At 59.5% G+C, this 21532-nt stretch overlaps 3 protein-coding genes across 3 annotated transcripts; 1 reads left to right on the top strand and 2 right to left on the bottom strand.

Moving 5' to 3' along the window:
- Window positions 1-10096, bottom strand: NCLIV_015370 (conserved hypothetical protein; the record flags this gene model as incomplete). Its single annotated transcript, XM_003881728.1, has 4 exons — window positions 1-167; window positions 1333-2554; window positions 3234-7880; window positions 8159-10096. The coding sequence occupies 4 exons, from the start codon at window positions 10094-10096 to the stop codon at window positions 1-3; spliced, it is 7974 nt and encodes a 2657-aa protein (XP_003881777.1).
- A 544-nt stretch (window positions 10097-10640) lies between these two features.
- On the top strand, window positions 10641-14678 carry NCLIV_015360 (putative DnaJ domain-containing protein; the record flags this gene model as incomplete). Its single annotated transcript, XM_003881727.1, has 2 exons — window positions 10641-11125; window positions 12605-14678. 2 exons carry the CDS (start codon window positions 10641-10643, stop codon window positions 14676-14678), a joined length of 2559 nt encoding a protein of 852 aa, XP_003881776.1.
- A 2147-nt stretch (window positions 14679-16825) lies between these two features.
- NCLIV_015350 (conserved hypothetical protein) lies at window positions 16826-20377 on the bottom strand (the record flags this gene model as incomplete). The annotated part of the gene is made up of 6 exons (XM_003881726.1): window positions 16826-17085; window positions 17680-17791; window positions 17973-18173; window positions 18487-18612; window positions 19034-19113; window positions 19996-20377. The coding sequence occupies 6 exons, from the start codon at window positions 20375-20377 to the stop codon at window positions 16826-16828; spliced, it is 1161 nt and encodes a 386-aa protein (XP_003881775.1).
- Between the last annotated feature and the right edge of the window lie 1155 nt (window positions 20378-21532).

The following is a 21532-nucleotide window of genomic DNA, read 5'->3' as shown; positions in this document are numbered from 1 at the left end:
CTACACGGGTGTGCCGCTCTGTGCCTGCGCCTCCACTGTACAAGTGAGATGCAGCCCTGGGCCGTTGATGGTCTCGTGCTCGATTTTGCTCTCGCTGTCTGCCTTGCTGGAGAGACCGCTGAGAGCCGCACCCTTCTCGGTGACGTCTACCCTCGACAGGATGGCGGCTGCTGTCGTCCGAGTCGAAGACCAAGAAAGTACGCCCGAACCACGAAGTGCCAGCGAGACGTTCAAACGTTGCCTCTAACTCTGCCGACAACTCGCCGATGGCATCTTCGGGCGACGCAGGTGTTGCTGGTCCATATCCGGAGAAACCTGATTTCTGACAGACTGACACCACGTGATTCTCGCATCCGTCTGACTCTCCGATTTCTGTTTGCTCGGCTAGCAGCGACCCGCGTAGCGAAGCGTCTTGAGAGACGCTGTGCATTTGCTTTGGCAGAGCGTCGCTTTCGTGTTCAGCGGCTGAAAAGAGAAGCGACATGAGACGCTCATAGACGAGAGCGTTTGAGAGATTATCAGCAAAGGGTCTCAGATTTTGAAGCGCAGTTGCGATTAAAAGGGAACATTCGTATTCGACTGGCGCAGGAACAAACGCGTCTCCCGTCGTCGGTTTCGGGTAATCCTCTGACGTTTCGGCTGCTTCGCGAGGGCTCGCTCCAGCAACGTCCGTTGCAGCTGCCACCCCTCGCATCTCGCTTTCCTCTTGCGCCAGCTTCCCACTCTCTTGTTCTTTCCTGCGTCGATCGCGGGAGGCCGCGCGCTCCTGGACAGAAGAGAGAAGCCATACTGAATGGCACGGCAAAATTGCGTCCACGCCTGAAATCTTTCGAAGATCTGCTGGGTCCAGACTCTGATGACGATACAGGGCGACGAAGGACAGAAAGATGTTTACAACCGCAGAGGAGCCCACCGGCTGAGTGCCTCCGGAAGTGGAAATCGGACGCGAAGTGGAGACATGTGCGAAAGAGTCTGAGAGGTTTACACTCTGACCAGAAGTCGACTGCTCAGAGAAGGGACACGGAGAAGCTCGAGAAGAGCTCGTTCCGGAGTTTTGTCTCAGCGACCGCAGCGTCGGGTGGTCCGTGCGACACAACACACGCCGTAGACAGCGGCATAGCGTAGGCAGAGACCACGGAAACGGCCACGGTGAGCACGAGAAAGGAAGCGGAGGCGAAGCAAAGGAACACGGAGAAGTCGAAGGCTGAGGGCAGCGAAAGTGTCTCCTTAACGACCCGTCCGGACACGAATCAGGCGGTAACGTCATCAGACAGACTGCCGCTCGGATGAGTGGTTTCACCGTCCCTCTGCCGTCTTTGTGATGAGACTGACTTGAAGCAGATGCTGTCGAAATGGGGAAAAAAGAGGATGGAACAGCGTCCCGCGAATCCAAGTGGGCACTCGCCTCTTTGCGGAGGGCGCGCGTGCATGACTGGTTAAGCCTTCTGTTGAGGACGGCAAGGTGACGCTGGAGAATGGCAGCCTGCTTCGGCACAGCGTCAACGGGGAAATTTTTGTCGATGAGAACAAGGACTCTTAACGGCTTGTGCGTTCTTCCCGACGAACGCCTCTTCGATTTCGGGCTTTCATTCTTCTGCGCAAATTGCGAACTCGACCTGCCTGAACGTTCATCAACTGTGGACGCGCCGGGTATCGCGCAACCGCCATCTCCCTCACCCTCTGACTCTTCTGCCTCGCCTTCTCCAGCCGTCTCCTGCTCGCGGAAGTAAGCCGTAAGGCGTTCCTCCAGCTGTGCAAAGAAGGCCTCTACACTGGCGGCGAGATTAGCTGCTCCCTCCCGTGCCGCCGGTCGGAACACGTCCTCTGGAATGTCGTACTCTTCGTCTTGCGTTCGCCCTGTCTCTCCACTGCGGTCACACTTCCCGGCCGTCCCGTTCCGTTCTATCTCCTCACCTCCCGCCTGCGACCGGCGTCCGTGGTGGGCGACGTGGCGCAAGTCTGGCGATCCTTCGCTCAGGGTTCGCGCTCCCATTACGTTCGCTTCTCCTTCATTCCAAGTGGACTGGGCGCTTAAAGACATCTCCTGCGCACAGAGGCGAGGGTGGGAAAGGACGCCGTGCGAACCGTCGAGAGCCCTCACAGCCTTCTGAAAGCTTCGACTTGTCGGCACGTGTCGCCGGACACCCCGGCGACGAAGCGCGGCACCTGTGGCCTCGTCTGAACTGACAAGAAAAAGAATGTCCACCCCGCCAAACGCGGAACAGCCGCCAGGCGCCGGACACGCACCGCCGGCTTCTTGCGTAGGTCGGGAATTTCCTCCGTTTGGTGCAAGCGTTTCAGGTGGTCCTTCCCCCGTCCCTGACTGCTCGAAGTGGTGCACGCACGGTGGAGAGGCCGGTTGGGGCAGAGAGCACATCGGCGGGACAGCGCGAGGTGGGGAAGCCTTCCAAACGGTGATGGCTGCAGAGGGACACCAGCGAGACAGAGCACACAGAGAAGCAAACGAGCAGAGAGTATCAGACGGGAAGTGCACAGCGTTGGCAAACGGCGTGACGGGGACAAAGCGCTGCATGCGATCGACACGATACGAACACTGAATCGGACGCGAAAACGCGGACAGCGCCCTCAAGCTCCGCAGAGTGCTGGCGTCCCCATGGAAGCCTAGAAGGAAAGATGACGAGAAAGAAACCGAGACGGAGGAGAGGTGCCTGGGAACTGATCGGGTTTTCTCTTCCGTGGTTAGAGGCCGCAGGAAACGTCCACCTTTGTTTCTGTCCCGCGCCCCTCGTACCTATGTCTCCAGCAGTTGCATCGACACCCGAGCGACGCCGTTCGCCTGTTAGCCTTCTGTCTCCACACGCTCGTATCTGTCCTTGTCTGCCTGCGTCCTGCGCCTCTTCCCTAACCTCCTCCGCTCCGGTCTGCCCGGTCGCCTGCTCGCCTTCTCGCACGCATTCACCCAGTCCCTGTCGTCTCCAGGCTTCCTCTCTCCTGGCAACGCAATTGTGCACTGCTTCATGCACAAAGTGCATGAGGGCTGTGCTCTTCCCGCAGCCTGGGAATCCCACCGGCAGGACGCACGTGATGAGTGCGAGGGGAGGTTGCTCGGCTTCATTCTCCACTCGTTGCGACTTCCCCGTTTCGTGTGGACGCGTTGCGAGCGAAGAGGAATCTTGCCGGCCTGCCTGACGAGAAGATGTAGCGGGACGATGTTCAGACGAACTCTGCGTTGTGTGACCGTTCGCGTCTCGGCTTCTTCCTTCCTGCCTTACCTGACTGCCGTCCGAGAGCAGTCGCCCATTCACCGAAGTCGCACCGGGTCCGTGTCCTCCGCTCACCTCCTGTTCTCCTTTTCCGTTTTCAGTGTGACGCCTCGCCATGCTCCGTGCTGCCTTCCTGACACGTTCTGTGGCGCAGCCTTCTACCGATGGCTTAAATTTCCCGGGACGCGATTGTGCGGTGTCATCGAGCGTCGCTCTGAAGGCGTCGATGATGTGCACAAATTGCCGTAGGCCCTCCCGATGCTCCTCGTGTTTCGATCCCTCCCTGCCGGCCTTGCCCGACCCGTTTGCCTTCACGCTTTCGAATTTGGTCTCAGTTCTCAAAAACGAAGATTCGCCGTCCTGCGTTGTTGCGAGCTTCGCGTGTGGCTGCGGCAGCGAGGCAGCAATGAAGAAGAGTTGGTTCGCCCGAGCTCGGGGGACTGTTTGGTCTGAGAGAAGACGGGAAGACTTCGAGGCGTCTTGCACAGAAATTCCCCGGCGTGTGCGTTGCGGCGTGGAAACGGAAACACCTGAATCAAGCTCGCCCTGCGTCGGCTCGTCCTCTCTCCTTAAAGACCACACAGTGGGCGACGATACTAGGGATGAAGGCAGCCCACGCGAAGGAGACCTGGCAGCAGCAGATGGATACGGAGAAGAGTGACAAGACGAAAACGGGGACCCATACGCGAACGAAACGGAAGACGCTCCAGGTTCCGCACCTTCTCGTCCTGCGGGATCAGAAACCTCCTCAAGTTGACAGGCTCGGTTGCAGTGGGGAAAACTCCGGAGGACCCGCGAAACAGCCTGTGAGCCACCGGCCGCGTCCATTTGCTTCCCCAGCTCAGCCGGCAAGTGGCGCCAGAACCGAAGAAGCATAAAGGCGTGGCGGAGGACGCTTTGTGGAGTTAAGGACGAGGGGAACAGCTGAAGGAAACGGATGGTGGCATCTGCCACAACAACATCTCTGAGAGCTTCCACTAGCTTGTCCGCGTCCTTCACCTCGTCCGCAGTCTCCGGCTTCTTCGTCTGTCTCCTTTCCTCCTCGATGTGTTCACCCCCATCGGAGGCGTCAGGACGCCACGGAGATCCTGCCTGCCCCTTCGCGTCCCCGTCTGCTTGTCCACCTTTCTGGCTTGAGTCGGCCTCTCGACCGCCAGCGTGCCTTTCTCCGCCTCCCTCTGCCTCGCCTTTGCGCCCGTGGTTTGCCTTCGCCTTCTGCTCTTCTCCGTCCTCTTCCACCACTTTACAGAAATTCAAGGCGGCAGCAACCCAACGATTCGTCTTCCCTTCCCGCTCCCTTCCGCCGGGCTGAACACCTCCCCGCTCATGCGCCGGAAACGCCGTGCGCCTTCGCTTTCTGTCGCTGGTGGCTGTCGGATCTAAAGCATTGTTCGCGTGTCCGTCCTGCGTCACTGAAGCACTACTTGCGAAGCACAGGGCGTTGTTTTGGTGCTCGTTCCCCACGAACTCGGCGTTCCCGACCGTGTCTTCGCCTCGATCTCGTGAGACTGGAGGACATGTCGCCAAAAGACAGAGCCGCGCCAGATTCGTGAGAGAAACCCCCGCATGCGCTTCCACGTCATTTTCACTCGGCTTGGGCCACCCATAACCCCAAACAATCGTTAGCATCGCAAAGGAAACGGAATGCAGAGATGCAAAAGATGGCGTGGGAGGCGAGGACGAAGTGCACGTAGCACAAGAAAGAAAGGAAGACAAAGAAGGAAGAGGTGAGGGACACCGGGCCGAACGAGGAACCCCCTCGTCGCTCCCACTCTTCGGCGGCGTGTGCGGATCCGTCACACTTGCAGCTGGGAAATACAGGCAGTGGCGCACGACGAGACGAAAGCCGCGGGAGGCTGCGAAGGCCTTAAGGAAACGATAAACGCTGAAAGAGAGAGCAAGAGGAGGGACGACGAGACACACAACGGGAGGCGACGACGCAACGCTCGAGGCACCGACGGACGAGGCAGGAAACGACGAAGGAACCAGAGACGAACAGGAAGGAAGGGGAGAGACAGCGCGAGAAGGGGAAGTGAGCGAAGACGACACCCGGCGCAGAGGGGGAGACAGATCCTCTGGTTCCTTCTTTTCGCCACATGCGTTGCCCCGCGAGCAGCGCGAGGCCGTTGTGGGGGAGATGGACAGCAACCGAGGCTTCTGCCTTTCTGCTCCGGTTGTTTGACATTCCGTTGTCCCGACAGACCCTGCGGACGGGGGCGAGGGCATGTAGCCGGTCGCTCGTTCGTTTTCTTCTCTCGTCTCCACGGCTGGCTCGCCTCCTTCGCCGCCGTGGCCTTGCGGATTTCTCCCCTGCTTGTCGACAACGGCGGCTTCCTGCAGGAGCCGGCATTCTTTGTCGAGGGACAGACGAAAGGTGGACGCCTCGTTCATGAAGTCGAGGAACCGCAGGTCGACGAAGGCCTCGAGATGCTTCAAGATTGACCACAGGCTCTCCTCGTTGATTCGCTCTTCCAGAGACGAGAGAAGACACCCCGTCCCGAGGCCAAAAGATCTCTTCTCTCCGCTGACCGCCTTCAAATCCTCAGAGGAACTTCCCCGGGAAGCCGGACCAGCGGAAAAAGAAGAAAGCTCCGAGGAACTGGAAACAGGCAAGTCGAGGAGAGACGATACGACAGCAGCCGACGCGATGGAGGAAGCATAGAACAGCGCGTCTTCGTACTTCCGAGTGAGAGAGATAATGATGTCCACAGCAACATCGCCTAGGCTGCGCAGGCAAGAATTTCTTTCCTCGTTATCCACGTTCCCTGTTTCCCCTTTGCGACCTTCCGATCCGGCGCCTTCCTCTTCTCCATGCTCCTTCGAGTCCTTGCGCCTCTCGTTTCCCGTGGCATCTTCGGCGGCTTCGCGTTCGTCGCCCACGACTCGCCTCCCCGGAGCGTCCGCGGTCGCTCCTGTTCTCTCTCCGTGCGCCGTCGCGCCACTGCGCGGTGTCCACCCCGGCACCTCACCCTTTGTCTTGGCCTCGTGCGCGTTCTCCTTTTCCCGCCATAGTCTCTCGTTTCCTCGCTCGCCGCCGCTATAGGAACCCGCGCCTGGAGCTCTAGCTGAAAGCAAGGCTCGCCTCAACGGAGAGACCGTCCCTCGGGAAGAAGAGGATCGAGAGCAGGTCGACGAAAGCAGGGAGCGGAGACGGGAGACAGCAGGCGCGAACGCGGGTTGGGACGGCAGCAACCCGATCGCCTCCTGAACGAATTCGACGAGCCAGCACTCGGATCGTTCCGCAAGGACACTGAGACAAGAAGTCTCCGAGTCAAAAGACAAAGACGACGCATTCCACAACTCCGTGTCAGTCGTGAGCGCCGCACACGCTGCAGCGACGCGCAGTGCCGCGCCAGCCTGCGTCTTCCCCGTCAGGAGCTGCTCAGCCCAGTCCTGGGCCTGCGCTGCCGTCCGCCCCTCTTGCCTGGGTCTCCCGCTCGTCCGCAAAAAGAGTTGTTTCTCATCCTCTTGAGCGTCTCCTTGCTCTCCTTGTTCTTCCTGGTCTGTTTGCTCAAGGCGGCCACGGACGAGAGGCCGAATGCGGTCGAGAGCCCGTCTGAGTCTGGCGTGAACTGCTTCGCTTTCACGCGAGTCTGGCGAGGTGTCGGAGTTCCAGTTCTCGCTTGCACTCGAGCGCCCGCCGCGGCCATGGCCTCTCTCGTCGAATGCGGTGCCCAATGCGTCTCGAGTCGCGGACTGCAGAGGCGACAACGGGCTTTCCTTTGCGCGCTCAAAAACGTCCGCTTTCGGATGCTGCCGCGAGTGCAGGGAAGCCGCAAAGAACGACCGAACTCTCCGCCGCTGCCGGCAGGAGAGGTGCTGGGCATTTTCGAGGAGGTGCGGAAGCAAGGAAGCGGAAGAAAGAGGTTGGCGGAGCGCGAGAGACGCCAGGAAGGAGAAGGAAGGAGACGCGGACATGGACAGCAGATGCGGAGCGAGAGGCAGGAGAGAGAACGAGGAGATGGCGTGTCGCAGTTTCTCGCGAATGCGGCGACGAAGAAGATATCCCAGGCTCTTCACTTTCGAGAGACCAAGAACCAGAGGAAATACGCAGAGGGGAGACGCAGACGGGGAAACAAGACGCGCGGGAGGCGCGCAGGCGGGAGAAGGCGTTTGGGACGACGACAGGGGCAGAGACGCAGGCGCCGTTGAGGACGAAACACGAGCAAGAGAGGGGCCCTCAGACACGCAAGACGCAGGGGAAGCGTCCGCGTCAGATGGTGCGAGCGAAGCGGGGGAAACGTGACAGGGTGCTGTGAAATAGAGAACTACACCTTCTCCCACTCCACCCAGATGCACGTCGCTGCAAAACGTTGCGTCGACTAGACCCTGTAGTTGGTCGAGGAACGGAAGCAACGACGAGGCGGAAAACGACGAGAACAGGCGAGCCGTCGGCAGCTGGTATTTCTCGCGAAGCAGCTGCAGGGCTGCGTGCGGCGGCAAGCACACCTGAAAGCCATCGTGAGGGACTGCCGCGTAGAAAATCAGATACGGAGCAGAAGCGGCGGAAGAGGCGCGAGAGGCACGCGAGGAGGCGGGAAGGAAAATGTCTGCATAGGACGGATCTGAGTAGGGCAGGAAGTGCTGTTTCACCGTGCACCCAACAAACTCTCCAACAATGGTGTGGTGGGAGAGAAAGCGCTTGAGAGACGCGACCTGGGAAAAACAGGAAAGAAACAGGACGAGCGACATGTCAGTCCGTGACGTCGAAACCTAGAGACGATCACCGAAAGACTGAATACGAAAGAGGACAGCGAAGAAAGCTCTGCCAAGGAAGACAGTGAAATCGGAAGGACATCTGTGACCGCGGGGCGCGCCGAGCAGAAAGGGAACCCGACAGGCGAACAGAAGCGAGACAAGTGGAAACAGTGGGAACGACAGAAGCCCAGTGTAGAATAAGACGAAGGGGAAGAGGACAGAGTACGGAACCTTACTTGGTGCGGCGAGCGCCCTGAAAGAAGCCGTTTCCAAGCACGAACCACTTTAGCGGCGTGTTGGTATCGGGTTTCCTTCCTCTGCAAAATATCTTCTTCTCCTGCGTCTCCTTCCTTTTCTGCCTCTTCGCCTAGCCTTCTCGAAGAACCCCCTCTTTCTTCGTTGCCCGCAGTCTTCTCGTTCGCCACCCTTCTGCTGAGCGTCGCTTCTCGCCCTTCGGCCGTATCCGTGTCGCCACCGGTCCATGGCTCGCGTGGCGTCCCTGCTGTCCCTTCTTTGTGAGCCTTCAGCGCTGTCTCCTCGAACAGCGACTCCGAAGGCACGAGCAACGATACGTTCTTGCTGCAGACGCACCAAGCGTCCAGAGCGGCCGAAAACGAGATCTGCGCATTTTCGCCGTTCACCTTCTCCAGTGCAAACACTTCCACAGCGAACGGAGAAAAAGACCGAGAAGAAACGGAAGAACAAGACGAGGAAGCGTTCGTCTGAGCAGCAGACGAAGAGCCGGTCCTCGACCCCGAAGAATGACAGTCCCGGGTGACACACGTGGAATCCACGAGGGTCGGGCCTTCGACTGTACCGCTGCGTCGCGGGCCGCCTCCACGAGTCTCTCCCTCTGCTCCTTCGTTTTGTCCCCGTTCGCCTTCTTCGGGTCGACGCCCCTTCGAATCATAGATGTTCCGCAGTTCGGCAGCAAGCGCGAACGCTGCATGCACGCGGCTCGCCAATTGCCGCGTGGAGAGCACGGCAGTTTGGCTCGCGCTCAGCACAGCCGACTGAAGCGTCTCTGCTCGAACGGCACTTGGCAGCTGGAGGCGGCTCGGCCTGTCGCCGTTTCGACCGGGCGCCGAAGCGGGTGGGAAGTCCGTACCTGAACAGGAACGTTCGCCCGCGCAGTGCTCCTCGCACCTTTCTTCTCTCCGGAGTTTTGCACTTTCCGCCTCGTCCTCAAGCTGTCCCTGTTTCAGTTGCAAGACCAGGGAGACAGCGGCAGTGGGCGTCATCGAAACGGCTCCTGCCGCTCGCCGCAGCGACTCTGTCAAACGTCCTTCCGGATCAGTCCCGCAGACCTCGTCACCGTGGCGACGCAACGCCCCGAGGAACTGCGCAGCACACCCAGACGCCTCGATGCTTCCGTTCGGCGGATCGTCCCCACTCCCAGGCAGAGTCTGGCGAAGGCAGGCGTTCTTGGCGGTGGGGTCCGCTTGCCAGCGCTCCACGGGACCAAGTTTGTCTTTTTCAGGCGCTTCTCTGGAACCGCGAATCGCACTAGAAGGCGCCGGAGAAGCCAGTCGAGCGCGAGGACGCAGACGCGAGCTCTGGTGACGGTGCATGCACAGGAGAAAGGCGGAGAAGAGCGGCAAGTGGAAGTCGAAGAATTTCGGAAGGCCCATCCGCACCAGATGCTGCTCCGTTTCCTTCCGAGTCGAACCGGCAGAAGAAACGAAAGACGAAGAAGACACAGGCGGCGAGGCGGAAGCACACGAAGCAGCGCAGAGTGAAGGAACTCGATCATCTCCAGGCAAACGGGGGACACGTTCTCGAGTTGAGGTGCTCAAGCGTTGCGCAGCGGACGCCGCATGCGCTGTCCTTGCCTCATCCTTCGGCTGCTCTCCAGCGCCGAGTTTTTCTTCGCCATGGCCACGCCTGCAGGTATCTCCGTCCCTGAGGTCTTCGCATTCCGCGTCCTGTCTTCTTCTCTTGCGAGGCTCGGCCGTCGGTCCCTCGCTTGTGTCGACCGGCAGTTCCACCTCCATACGCGTCCTCTTTTCCTTTCTGCTGCCGCATCTGCTGTCGTCATCGAGCCTGTAGGCCGCCTCTCCGCCTTTCGCTTCCTCGTGTGTCTCGGGACTGGTCTCGCTTCCCATCTCGTTCTGCCCGCGGTGCGGCTCTTGGCATTCTCTCGGCGTGTATTTCACGACCTCCAGAAGCGACATGCCTCTGCGAAGAAGGACTTGGAGGGGAGGGAGAGCAGCATAAATTTCTTCCTCTTTGAGGCGCTGTTTCAACGACACGTCTACCAACTTTGCACTGGTTCGACGCTCCCAGAAAAGCCGGTTTGGTGAGTGTCCGTGCCCGTCCCCGTGGCAGACGACGCCCTGTGCTTCCGCGTCCCCGGTCGCATCTCCTTCTTCCCAGTCGCCGTTTCCTAAATGAAGCAACACAGTTTGTGCGCCCCTTCTTCCCGCACCCCGCACTCTGTCTAGACACGCCCTCCGCTTGAAGAGATAATCAACAGGTTGCTCCACACGGCACAGAGCGAATTTCTGAAAAACCGCCGTTGGGGCGCTTTGCGCCTCGCCGTCTCCTGGAGTTTGGACGCAAGCAGGACGATCGCGAGGCGGATGCGAGTCCCGCCTCTGTCGAGCGCACGCAGAGGCGGACGCCCTCGCAAGACGCTTGAGCTCCGCGGCCTTCCGCTTTCTCTCCCTCCTTGCCTGTCGCTTGGACAGAACAGGAGGCGGTACGGCCTCCGCTCCCATGGCGTCTGGAGGAGTCGCAGACGCAGTTGGAGGAGAGGCCTTCACGTCAGAACAGGCCTGGACGGCGCCGTTACCGGAGGCTCTGCGCAGTGCACAGAATTCGAGTTCTCGCTCGTGGCCAGCGGGGGGCTGTGCCGCCGCGAAAGGAGACAGAGGCGATGTGGACGACCAGTCTGGAGCGGAACTGAAAGAAGAGATTGACGCAGAACTGGAGGAAGAAGAGGTTGAAGCGGAACTGGAGGAAGAAGAGGCTGAAGCGGAACTGAAAGAAGAGATTGACGCAGAACTGGAGGAAGAAGAGGTTGACGCAGAACTGGAGGAAGAAGAGGTTGAAGCGGAACTGGAGGAAGAAGAGGTTGAAGCGGAACTGGGAGACGAGTTTGCCGGTCTTGTATGGAGGCCTAAAAGCACTTTTTTCGGCTCTTCACTCTGGACAGTCGAAGAAGGCGAGTGCGAGGCTGCGGGCGAAACGGCGCCTCGCAGGTGCTGAAGAGACTGCCACAGCCGCTGTCCTAGGCGTGCAGAGGGAGGGGGTGGAGAGAAGGTGACGCATGAGAAAGATCTCAGTCCCTCGCTTGGAGGATGCCCCGGCTTCCGTGACGCATCTGGAGTTGAATCTGAATGCCGAGAAGACGGAAAACCGGACGACGGGCAGCTTCGGTCTGACGAGCGTTCCCTTTCGTCAGCAAGGCGGTCGGAAAAGAGTCGAGCCTCGCACGTGTCTTTACAGCAGGTGGGGATCTCTCTCAAGGCCGCGTTTGCAGTTCCCGCCCCTCTCTCTTTGCCGTCTCCCCGGCGTTGAGTCTGCGCGTCCTCTCCGCTCACCTGCTTCGCAGCGGTGGACGGGGCCGAAGCGGCCTTGACCAGTGCAGACGAGTAGAAGAGAGGAAGTCCTGAGAGGTGTCCGAGCCTCTCGAGAAACGCGGCGTCGACTGCAGAGACAGGGACGGAAAGCGCCTCCTCCAACGGTCGCCAGTCGTGTCGGCAACAAGACCGAGCCCCGGAAGCCATGTTGGGAACCGTCCGTTCAGTGGGAAATCGGGGAACAGAGCCGTGGACGGTTGGAGCAGCGCCCCGCCTCCCGTCGCTGCTGGGGTTTTGATTTCGCTGCGCGTTTTCCCATTTCTGGCGTACGTGTCTTCCCCCGCTTGCCTCTTTCTGCGGCGTCTCCGCCTTTCTGTGAGACTCTTCCGTGGCCACCGCTCGTCCAGAGTGGGAGAGGAGACACGGCCGCGAGCGGGGAATGCGACTGGCTGACGAGGCGCGAGGTTTCTCGAGCGACAAACGCAACTCCGCACAGGCTCGCCTCGCGCAGCAAGAGGAAAGGAAGGCAAGCCCCAAAACTGCACTCCGCGAACCGAGAACGCAGGAAACGCGGAAAAGACGAGGTCGTTTGAGAACACACAGAGGAGATCTTGAAAAGAGAGACACGAAAAGACGAAAGGGAGACTGAGAGAAACAGGCGTCGGGGAGCGAGGACAACTTCGCTGACTCCCCGTGTGCGGGCGAGCGCGAGCGCGATGCTCCCGAGAGGCTGAACGCCCTAAACTGGTCCGGAGAAACCCGAAATTCCTCGCTTTTTTTCCCGGAGAACTCTCTCCGCAAAACCGCCGCGCTCAGACACCTGCACACTCTCTCCTGACTCCTGCAATTCATCGGAGATCGAAGCGGCTGTGTCTGTCTGGAGGTTTTCTGGGCGGCTCTTGGCCCACTCTCTCTCCTTCGCGGCTGGTCGCAACCGACCGCATGAGGGCAAGCCAGCGACAGGCCCCGCGCATGCATGCCAGGCGCGGCGTGGCGTTTCTCCTTCGCATTTGCCATGAAAGACCCGCTAGAGTTTTGTAGTGTCTGGTGCATGCTCGGGCACCCGTCTGCAGTTTTTTCCCGACTTGTGTGGCTTCCTCTCCGTTTTCGCGGTCTCGCAACTACGATCTTGCAGGACACTCGCGCCTCTCTCGCCAGAGCCGGCCGCGCGGACGGGACCGCTTTGCGCTCGATTCCGGCCGTCGAGTCCAAGCTTTCCTTTTCTCCGGCTCGGTTTTGGTGCGAGAGACGGCAAAGCGGCTCCTTCCACGCGGCAGCGCCTTCTGTCCGGGCGAGTCGCCGCTGCAGGAATCGAGGCTTCGATCTTGCGCGTGGAATTCGTCGAGCAGCCCTCGCGGAGGTTGTGCGGACCTCGCGCGTTGAAGGCGCACGCGCTCAAAGGACGCAGACGCGCGCACGCCAAGAGTTCTCAACCTCTGCAAGGTTTCAGCGGCGGCATCCGGACTGGCGCAAGATGGCGGTTGCGGAGAGAGCGACGGGGCAGGGGCCAGCGGGTTCCTCCCCCGGGGGACGCCCTCCCGCGCATCACGCAAAGTTGTATCTCTCTTCTCCTTGCTCGACTCTGCCTCTCGCGACTTCTTCTGCCTTTTCCCTTCCGCCTTCCGTCCGACCGTGTAGGGCGACTGGCCAGTCTGTGCGCGGTGTCTCGGGAGGCGCGTCGGTCCGTCCGTCAGTTTTCTCGCGGTCTGTCGCGGCCCTCCTCACGCTTTCTGCGCTTCTCGCCTCCCTTCTTCTCTCGCCACTCTCCCCTCCGTTCTCGAGCGGCTGCGCCGCGCAGACGAACGGTTTTCTCTTCGCGCAGGCTGCCTCGCATCGCCGATCGAGAGCCGAGGAGTGCCCGCCCTCTTCCAGGTCTGACGCGAACCCCTCACCCAAGTGCGCGAAGAAACCGTCTTCTTTCCAGGCTCCTCCGAAGACGGGGGCGTGTCCAATTGCGTCTCGGCCGCCGGCGACCTGCGAGGTTGCCCACATTCGAGGGCTGGAAGGCGTCGCGATTCCCCCGGTCCAGGACGACGGCTCGTTCGACGCAGAAGACATTTTTTCCTTTTTCTTCGCGCCGGACGAGGAGGTGCGAGCGACGCGAACGGCCTCTTCCGCCTCCGGCGATCAGCGAAAGAAGGGAAAGCAAGTCCGGTCAGGGCAGACGGGGAAGAAGAGCTCCAGACAGTCCTCCGCCCCGCCGGCAGAGAAGAGGGGGGGCAAGGGTTCTGCTCGCTCCGCGCCTTTCAGCGTCGACCCAGACGAGGAACCCGAGACGGAGGAACCGCGCGTCGAAGAAGAGGAACGCATGTACTTCGATCCGTACGAGATCCTCGGAGTGCCTTCCAACAGTAGCGAAGAGTGTATTCGCCTGGCCTACAGACAGAAGGCGAAACTGTGTCACCCCGACACTGTGGAGGGGAGGGAGTTGAGGAACAAGAAAGACTCGAGCAGATCTCAAGAGAGTAAGGGAGACGAAGAGAACACGTCCACAGAGAGCCGCGAGGAGAACGGAACGGAAGGCGAGGAACTGGCGGCGCAATCGACCTCGAGTTCTTCTGGAAGTGTCGGTTCCACCGCTGCCTCTCCCTCGTCTGGTGGCGAGGACGCGAGTGACGCAGAGAAGGCCTCGGAGACGTTGTCGCATGCAGAGAAATTCATGTTGATTCGCTCCGCATTTGAGTTGCTGAGCAACAAGACAAAACGGAGACATTTCGACCGGCATGGCCGGTCCCCCGATGAGCCCCGCTTCCTCCACAGAGAGGCTGTGGAGCGAGGGACGCGTGGGCACGACCCTCAGGGGGGCGAAGCGGCCTCGGGATTCGGGCGCGGTCGTGGAGACCAACCAGCCGCGGATGGAGACATCGACGGTTTTGCGGACGCGCTCTTCTCGGCATTCGCCGACTTTGCCTCGCAAGTCTTCGATGAGGACGAGGCGCCCGAGACTCCGGCGAGACGCAGCCGAAGCAACGCTCGATCCGCGCGCCGCTCCAGATCTTCGGGCGAGAAAGAATACGAAGAGGAGTGGAGCCGAGAAAGACGTCGAATGTTCCCTGGCGACGACGAAGACCAGGCCGAGGAGGTAGGCCAACACTGGGACGAAGAGAACGAGAGCGAAGTGGGACTGGAGGAAGACGAAGAAGAGTACGAGAGCGATCTGGACTTCCGCTCCTTGTTCGACGAAGAAGAGGCTGAGAGCAGCTCGTCGGACGCGTCCTCTGACGAGAGCTAACCTGCAGGTGGAAAATCGAGGCGAGGAACCCAAACCTCAGGAGTGCGCTCGCGTCCTGTGCCCAAGCGTTCGCCCCTGTTGACACGCCAGCGTGCCACCGCGGCTGAAGCGAAAGGCAAAAACCAGTCAACGGGATCGGGAGACAGCCGGTAAAATGCATCAAAAAGGTAAAAGGAAGGAAAAGCGAAAATGGTGAAGATTTTGTGAAGGCGATTCACGAGAAGACCCGACGGAAGCGCGTCAAAAGACGCGAGACGCAACCTCACGTCGAAGGGGACTGGAAGCGATCGGAGGGTGCATGAAAGACAGTGGAAGAAGGAAGGAAAGAGGATGGTTGGCGAACACGCGTGTGTGACCATCTCACCGAAGAGACACTCGCACCTGCCTTGCATGGAGAGGAGAGCAAGATGGCGAGGAACCCTAGATGGGAGGGGTGCGGTTTTGGGCCTCTCTGTGGGGCCGTGGTCTTTGGTTGGGGACACGGGAATGCGATGCTGGGTTGTTTGTCACGTGTGTACCGAGATGCACCACTTGCCCCGGGTTGTGGTTCGAAAGCAACCACTTTTTACATTGTTGCTCAAACGCAAACCGCTACGTGAGATTTGATTCCCTTTCCTGCATTCCTGAGTGTGTGCGCGCCGCTACCGACACACTCGCCTCGCGCTCTTGGCTATTTGCGTCGCATCCACACATACACACTTGGTCTATCTGTGTCGTCGATTTCGCCACGTTCTCTCGCGGCCTCTCTCTGCCTGGGAAGACCCGCACAATGCCAGCAACCTCCAGAGAGGCGAAAGGGAGGCCCAGGCAGGCGCCCGAGGCGACGCGGCGGACACGAGCCAGCAGCATAAAGGGGGGAGAGGGACATTCGGATCCGGTGACGCCGCCGCGAAAATCGAAAGATGAAACGGCACAGGCGGGTCAGGAATAAACGCTGCAGCGAAGTCGTTGCGTCCACGGGCGATCAGACGGAAAACGTGACATATATCTGGACCGAGCAGACGGAACAGAGAGCTGAAGAAGTCCCATCACTGGAGAGAGACAAATCCAGTTTGTCACCCAACCCACTGGCGCAATGACACAGGGTTACTCACGCATACATATACATGTATATCCACGGGGACACACGAACAATATGCATATACATCTATATCTTTTTTCATGGGTAGTTCCTCCATGGATATACACATATACGTATATATATGTATATATAGATATATGTATTCGCTTAAAGTTGATCAGACTCGCATGCTTCCACGGTTCCACGAGTTCCCTTGCTCTTGACAGATGAAGGCCTTGTCCGTGCCTCGGCTGCGTTCATGCACTACGCAGCCATTAAAAAACATCGTTTCCTGGCCTTCCCCCACAGGCCAGAGCTGCGTTCGCGGACGCGTTTCCCTGTCGTTTGACCCCGGCCCCGTCACGTTCGATGCCTCCCTCGACTCTTCGCCCGTCTTCGTCTCTCTATCGTCCGCACAACCCGGTCTCTCTGCAGACGCCGTCCACCTTCCCGCTTCTTCATTCCCTCTTCTCGCGGTTTCTTCCCTTCCTGCCTTCTGGTGTGTCGCTGCCCAGGCCATCCCCACGTCGGCTCCTAGACACACGCACGCACGGGGCTTCTAAGTTCAGAAGGCCTGTGTGTACCTACACAAAGCGACATCCCGCATGTGCGTATCGTCTACCGGCGCTCTGCCGCCGCCTGCCTCCTGGAGCTCCCCGCTTCTGCCAAGGCGAAGATTAGCAGCTGATGCTGGGTTAAGGACGACTTTCGACAGTTGGTGGTTTTTAATCCGCCCATTCTGCACATACACACCGCCCCGCCATCGCTTTCTTTGCTTGGCTCTTTTTCTAGTCTTCTGATTGATCTTTCACCGCCGCCCTCACTCCCCTTGACTCGCGTGGTGTCGCCCGGTGGAACAGACCTGTCCCACATGCTTGTCTCGACTGTCGACACACAACTTCGCGGTTTCTGCGACGTCGGCGCGCGCAGCTTCGGCCATGCCGCTGTCCGCTGCCTCGCTTGCTGGAACGTTCACGAACCGCGGTGTCTGCGCTTCCCGCTTAGAGAGGTCCGGCTTCGTTTCTCGCTCCGCGCCTGCCCTTGTCTCTGAAGCGGGGCCTAGACTTCGGCCTTCCCCGCCTCTCCCCTAGGCCTTCTCCCACTTCTGTCTCTGCTGGGGGGGTGGTCCACCACTCAGCCCGAAAACGCGTCCGATGCTTCTGCGCTGGTTCGCGCGCTTCTCTGCGTCGATCTTCTCGAGGAGAAACCGCTTGCCGACGTTGCCGTCGGCGCCCCCGCCATAACGCAGAAGCATTTCCCTCACGTCTCCTGCAGAGACCGCCGCGCCGATGAGAAAGTCCGTTAACTCGGGCAAAGCGTGGTCTTCAAGCATCTCTTGCGCTTCGCCTGGTCACACAGTGGGACGCACAGAACCACGACTGGCCAAATGAAACATATATACATATCTATATTTACCTTTATAGGTACAGAGAGTTCAGACGATAGGCATACGCGTGCGTCTTTCGAGCCACGGCAGGTTTGTTGTATAGGCCGAAGACGGCACCACAATAGGTGCACAGCGATCCTTCAGTATCTTGTGTGCTCGGGGTTAAGGAAGCAAATGCAGGAAAGAAACTGAGACCGTGAGACAGCGCGTGTCGCATGTGCAACCAGATGGAGACGTCGGCGCCGGATGTTTGCAATCCATCCACATGCAAAACTGTCAAAAACTCGGCACCGGCACCGACCTAGGCAGCGCCAGCCTGCATGCAACACGTGCATCTAAAAGCGCTCGGCGCGGCTCCAAACGCTGCCTACACAGCCCTCCGAAAAGCGGTTATTCCCACGGAGCTGCCAAACGCGCGTCTGGATGCCTGTGCGTAAACAAAGACGGCGCATGCATGGTATTCTCCATCGGCTGGTAAGGCGCGTCCGCGTCTCTCTGGGAAGACCTCCCCCAGAGGCAACGCGGGCCATCTCGGAAAAGAAACACAAGCGCACCGTGGAAGGGCGTCACTTTGATAAAGTTGCCGGTTTGCGTCGCGGGTAGATGGGCGCCGTCGACGTCGATGTACAGCACGCGGTCCATTCGGCGGCCGAGACGCTCGAGGTTCTGAGAAAATCGCATTTCACTCTCGAAATCACGTTTCCAAACGCAGCTGCTGCGAGTCTGCCCTAAGTGATTGCCGCGGCCAGTGAAGACCCCAGGACGGGGAGGCGCGACGACTTGCGTTCGTCGTCTCCCTCCGCGCCTCGCGGTCTTCTCTCAACTGCCTTTTTGCAGGCTCTCCTACCCGATAGCGGGAAGATCCCCGGCGGTCCATGTTCTCCTGGTAGAGGGTGAAGGAGATCGGCCACTCGAGGCGCGCGCGGAGCAAGTCCTCGATGAACGGGAACGGATGGTCACTCCAGAGAACGAGTTCGTAGAAGTTCGCCAGCGTCGAGAGGAAGGCATCGACTCCAGGGCGTTTCCTAACAATGTACCCCTTCACCGGCTGCATGCGCAGGGAAAACGAGAGCGACATGGGCTGAAAAGGCCCCCGTGAGACGGCGCGGGGGCAGCGCATGCAAGAAGGGAATGCCGCTGTGCCTAGCCACACAGCGAGACCCGACCGGTGGGCGGCGAGCCTGGGACAGTGAGGGACTCCAGGAGACATGCGTATGGGTAGGGAAGGGAACAAGACGGAAGAGATGAGGACACACACGTGGGATGCCCCTCCGCCGTCTTTTGAGAGCCCAGACGAAACGCATGCATCCCAGTGTAGGGCTCGGTTTACTTTCAAAAAGCATTCCGCGTTCTTTGCTTACGTCGTACGCGATAGACGCCAGGACGTTGTCAAAGTTCAAGACTAGCGTCGGCATCAAATCGGGTGCGTTAATCTCCGCAAGATCCGGCAACAGCGGCTCTGCCTCCTTCTTTCCTGTGCCGATCTTCTAGAGAAAAGACACGGGAAAGCAGCGACAACAACGAGCGCATGCGTTTTGGGTCGCGGGTTTTGTACGGGTGCGACCGTGCGAGGAGTTCGCGGGGAACAGAGAAGGTGGAAGGAGAATCGAACACGCGCTCTCTGTCTCTAGCTCTCGGCCTTAAGATGGGTAAGGACGAAAGGCATGTAAACCTACATAGAAGTGGCGATTTAGTCATGATGAGCCCATGCGACAATATGAACCTATCCACAGCTCGAGAGATGCAGAACGCTGCGGAAGCAACTGCATTGTGGATGGAAGGGCGGCCGACTCCCTTGGGCTGTATTCCAGCACGTGCACAGAGAATCTCCTTCGTGTGGGCCAAGCGCAGCGAAAAACGGAGACGCGGCTGTTCTTGCCGCGAGGCGTTTCCTCGCGTGTGTCTGACCTGATCGAGGTAAAGATGGAGCTGCTCGTTCCACTTGCTCATATGGGAATCTAGATCGCGGATTTCGTCGACAAAAGCCGCTGCATGCAGCAAAAACAACAAAAACAAGCAGCCTATTGCGTGAAGGACAAAACGCCGCCTGCAGGTCACGATGACAAGTGCCGGCAAAGGCTGTGTTCCGGTGTCTGCAAGGGCCGTTCAGAAGGCCACGGGCTGCTGCCGCGCCTCCGACGAAGGCCCCGAAACCCAGTCTTCGCATGCAAAGAGGAAGTGAAAAACCACCGAACAGGAAACGGCGGAAGCGAGTCACAGCCACGACGACGAACCCGAAGAGGCGGCAGCAAGCAACGGAGGAACCGGCGAGAAGGAAAAGGCTAAAAGAGACAAAGGATGCGGGTTTCCGCGAAGCACCATCGGAGACGACGGATAAGGCGAGAGGCAGAGAAGCAGGGGGAAGTGTAAGAAGAGGGAAAAGACGACGACACGAAAAAGAGAGAAAATATAAAGGAGAGACGGTGGATGAAGATCCACGGAAGAGGCGACAGGGGGATGCAAGCAAGCGAAGAAAAACGAAGAGGGAGGGAGTGAACGAGGAGGCAGCGAAGCCACAGGTGAAAAGAGCCTCTCGCTGTACACGCAACGAAAAGGAAGCCTACAGGCCGATAGACAAACAACCCGCAGACAAGGTGTAAATAGGAGCACGAAGCGAACTGTGGGTAGCGAGAGGGAACCACGTAACACCCGAACCGGTGAAGAGAACAAAGGCGCGAAACACACGAGGCGCGAGAGGGGAAGACAGACGACTGCGGCACACACACAAGCGAGAAGGCTCGGAGCGACGGAGGGGAGAGACGTAGACGAGGAAGGGAGAGATGCTTGAAGAACACAACGCCACAGATTCGCTTTGCCACAAGACGCCAGACGGGAGAACCCTTGACATAGGACCAGGAACGCGTGCTCACCTGAGAAGGTTTTTTTCTCTCGGGCAGCGCGTTCGTAGAGGCGTCCTCCCTCCAGGACCAATCCTCCCAGAAGAAAACTGGATAAGAAGACTGCTGAGAACCGCCCGCCGGTTCGTGGTTCGTCCTCGCCGCCGTGCTGCTCAGAGGCTTCGTGGCGCGTTTCAGAGCCTACTGCTTCTTGCTGCTTCGCGAATTCTTTACGCTTTGGGTCTGCATCGACCGGGTTCTCCGCTGTCTGAGTCGCGCCTGCATGGGCGGATCGCTCGACAGCTGCCTCGCCCTGGACACCTGAAGCGGCTGCAGTCGCTTGCGCGCCGCCTGGCGAAGTCGAGGCGGGCGCAGGGGCCGCGGCGACTGAGGCGGCAGAGCGCAGCGCATGCATGCATGCAAAGGGAGAACCGGGCGCGGGCGAGGACGAAGAAAGCGGAAGAGACAGGGCGAGAGCGCTGGCAGAGCAGGCGCCGTTCCAGACGGCGCTCCCTGGTCTGTGTGTCGCCCGGCGCGGGGACGGGGAGACGCGCCAAGAGGCGGCGCCGCCAGAGAACGAAGCAGAAGCGAGGGAGGGTGCAAAAGAGGAAGCAAAGGGACAAAGATGCGAGGGCGAGGAGTCAGGACTCGAGGAGAGAGGAGACGCGGAAGAACGCGAGGCGCGGATTTGCCTGGAGGGCGCGAGAGAGGAGGAAACGTGCGTGCCGGAGAAGGCGCGCGAGAAAGGGAAGGAGGCTCGCCACAAGTGCGCAGGCGCCATGGAGAAGGAGGTGAGGAGATGGAGACACGAATTTTCCCCGAGAAAACAAATCGCAAAAAGATGTCAACCGCAGATGGCCATGCGGAGACAGCTGCCGCGGAAGAGAGAGCGGCGGCGGAAAAGAAAGCGAGGAGCGGAAAACCTGGAGAAGGCGAGGCAAGCAAAGACGAAAGGGAAGAAGGCGAGGGGCCACCCGAGTCTCAAGAGAGCAACGCGTGGCGTCGAGGAGGCGGCGCATGCGCAGCTGCGCTGTTCGTGCTCTCCAGGAGGTCGTCTCTCTCCAGATCTCCAATTGTTTTCCCTTTCGTTTCTTCTCTTGATCTCCGCGCAGCGTCTTTTGTCCTGTCTTGCGGGCGTGTGGGGCCCAAGAGCGGAACGAGGCGGCCACCCGCGGAGGCACGTGTCGGAAGCCAGGCGGAGACGAGCTCGGTGCTTCTGGGCCGCGAGAGAGAAGACGACGAAAAGAGGAGTAGAGATGCCTCGAGAAAACAGAAAAGAGGGAAGGAAAGTGCGAAAAAACCACGCCGCTGGAGAGATGGAGAACAACGCAGCGTCGTTCTCTTTCACCCTCTCACTTTTCGCAGATTTGAGCCGCGAGCGCAGTTTCCAAGACTCGCGCGACAGTCTGAGTTTCCACGCCGCTTTTTCCGCGCTATCCCCCTCACATTTCGACACAAAGACTCTCAAACAAAAACGCGACGCACTCGTGACACACACGCGAGGCGCAGGAAATGTGTCCTCATGTCGTCGTGAGAGACTCTTTTACCCGAAAAACATGCATGCATGCGT

Source organism: Neospora caninum, chromosome V, assembly GCF_000208865.1.
Source record: "Neospora caninum Liverpool complete genome, chromosome V".
Classification (NCBI taxonomy): Eukaryota; Apicomplexa; class Conoidasida; order Eucoccidiorida; family Sarcocystidae; genus Neospora; species Neospora caninum.
Note: the sequence above shows the minus strand (reverse complement) of the source record. Positions and strands in the feature narration are given on the sequence as shown.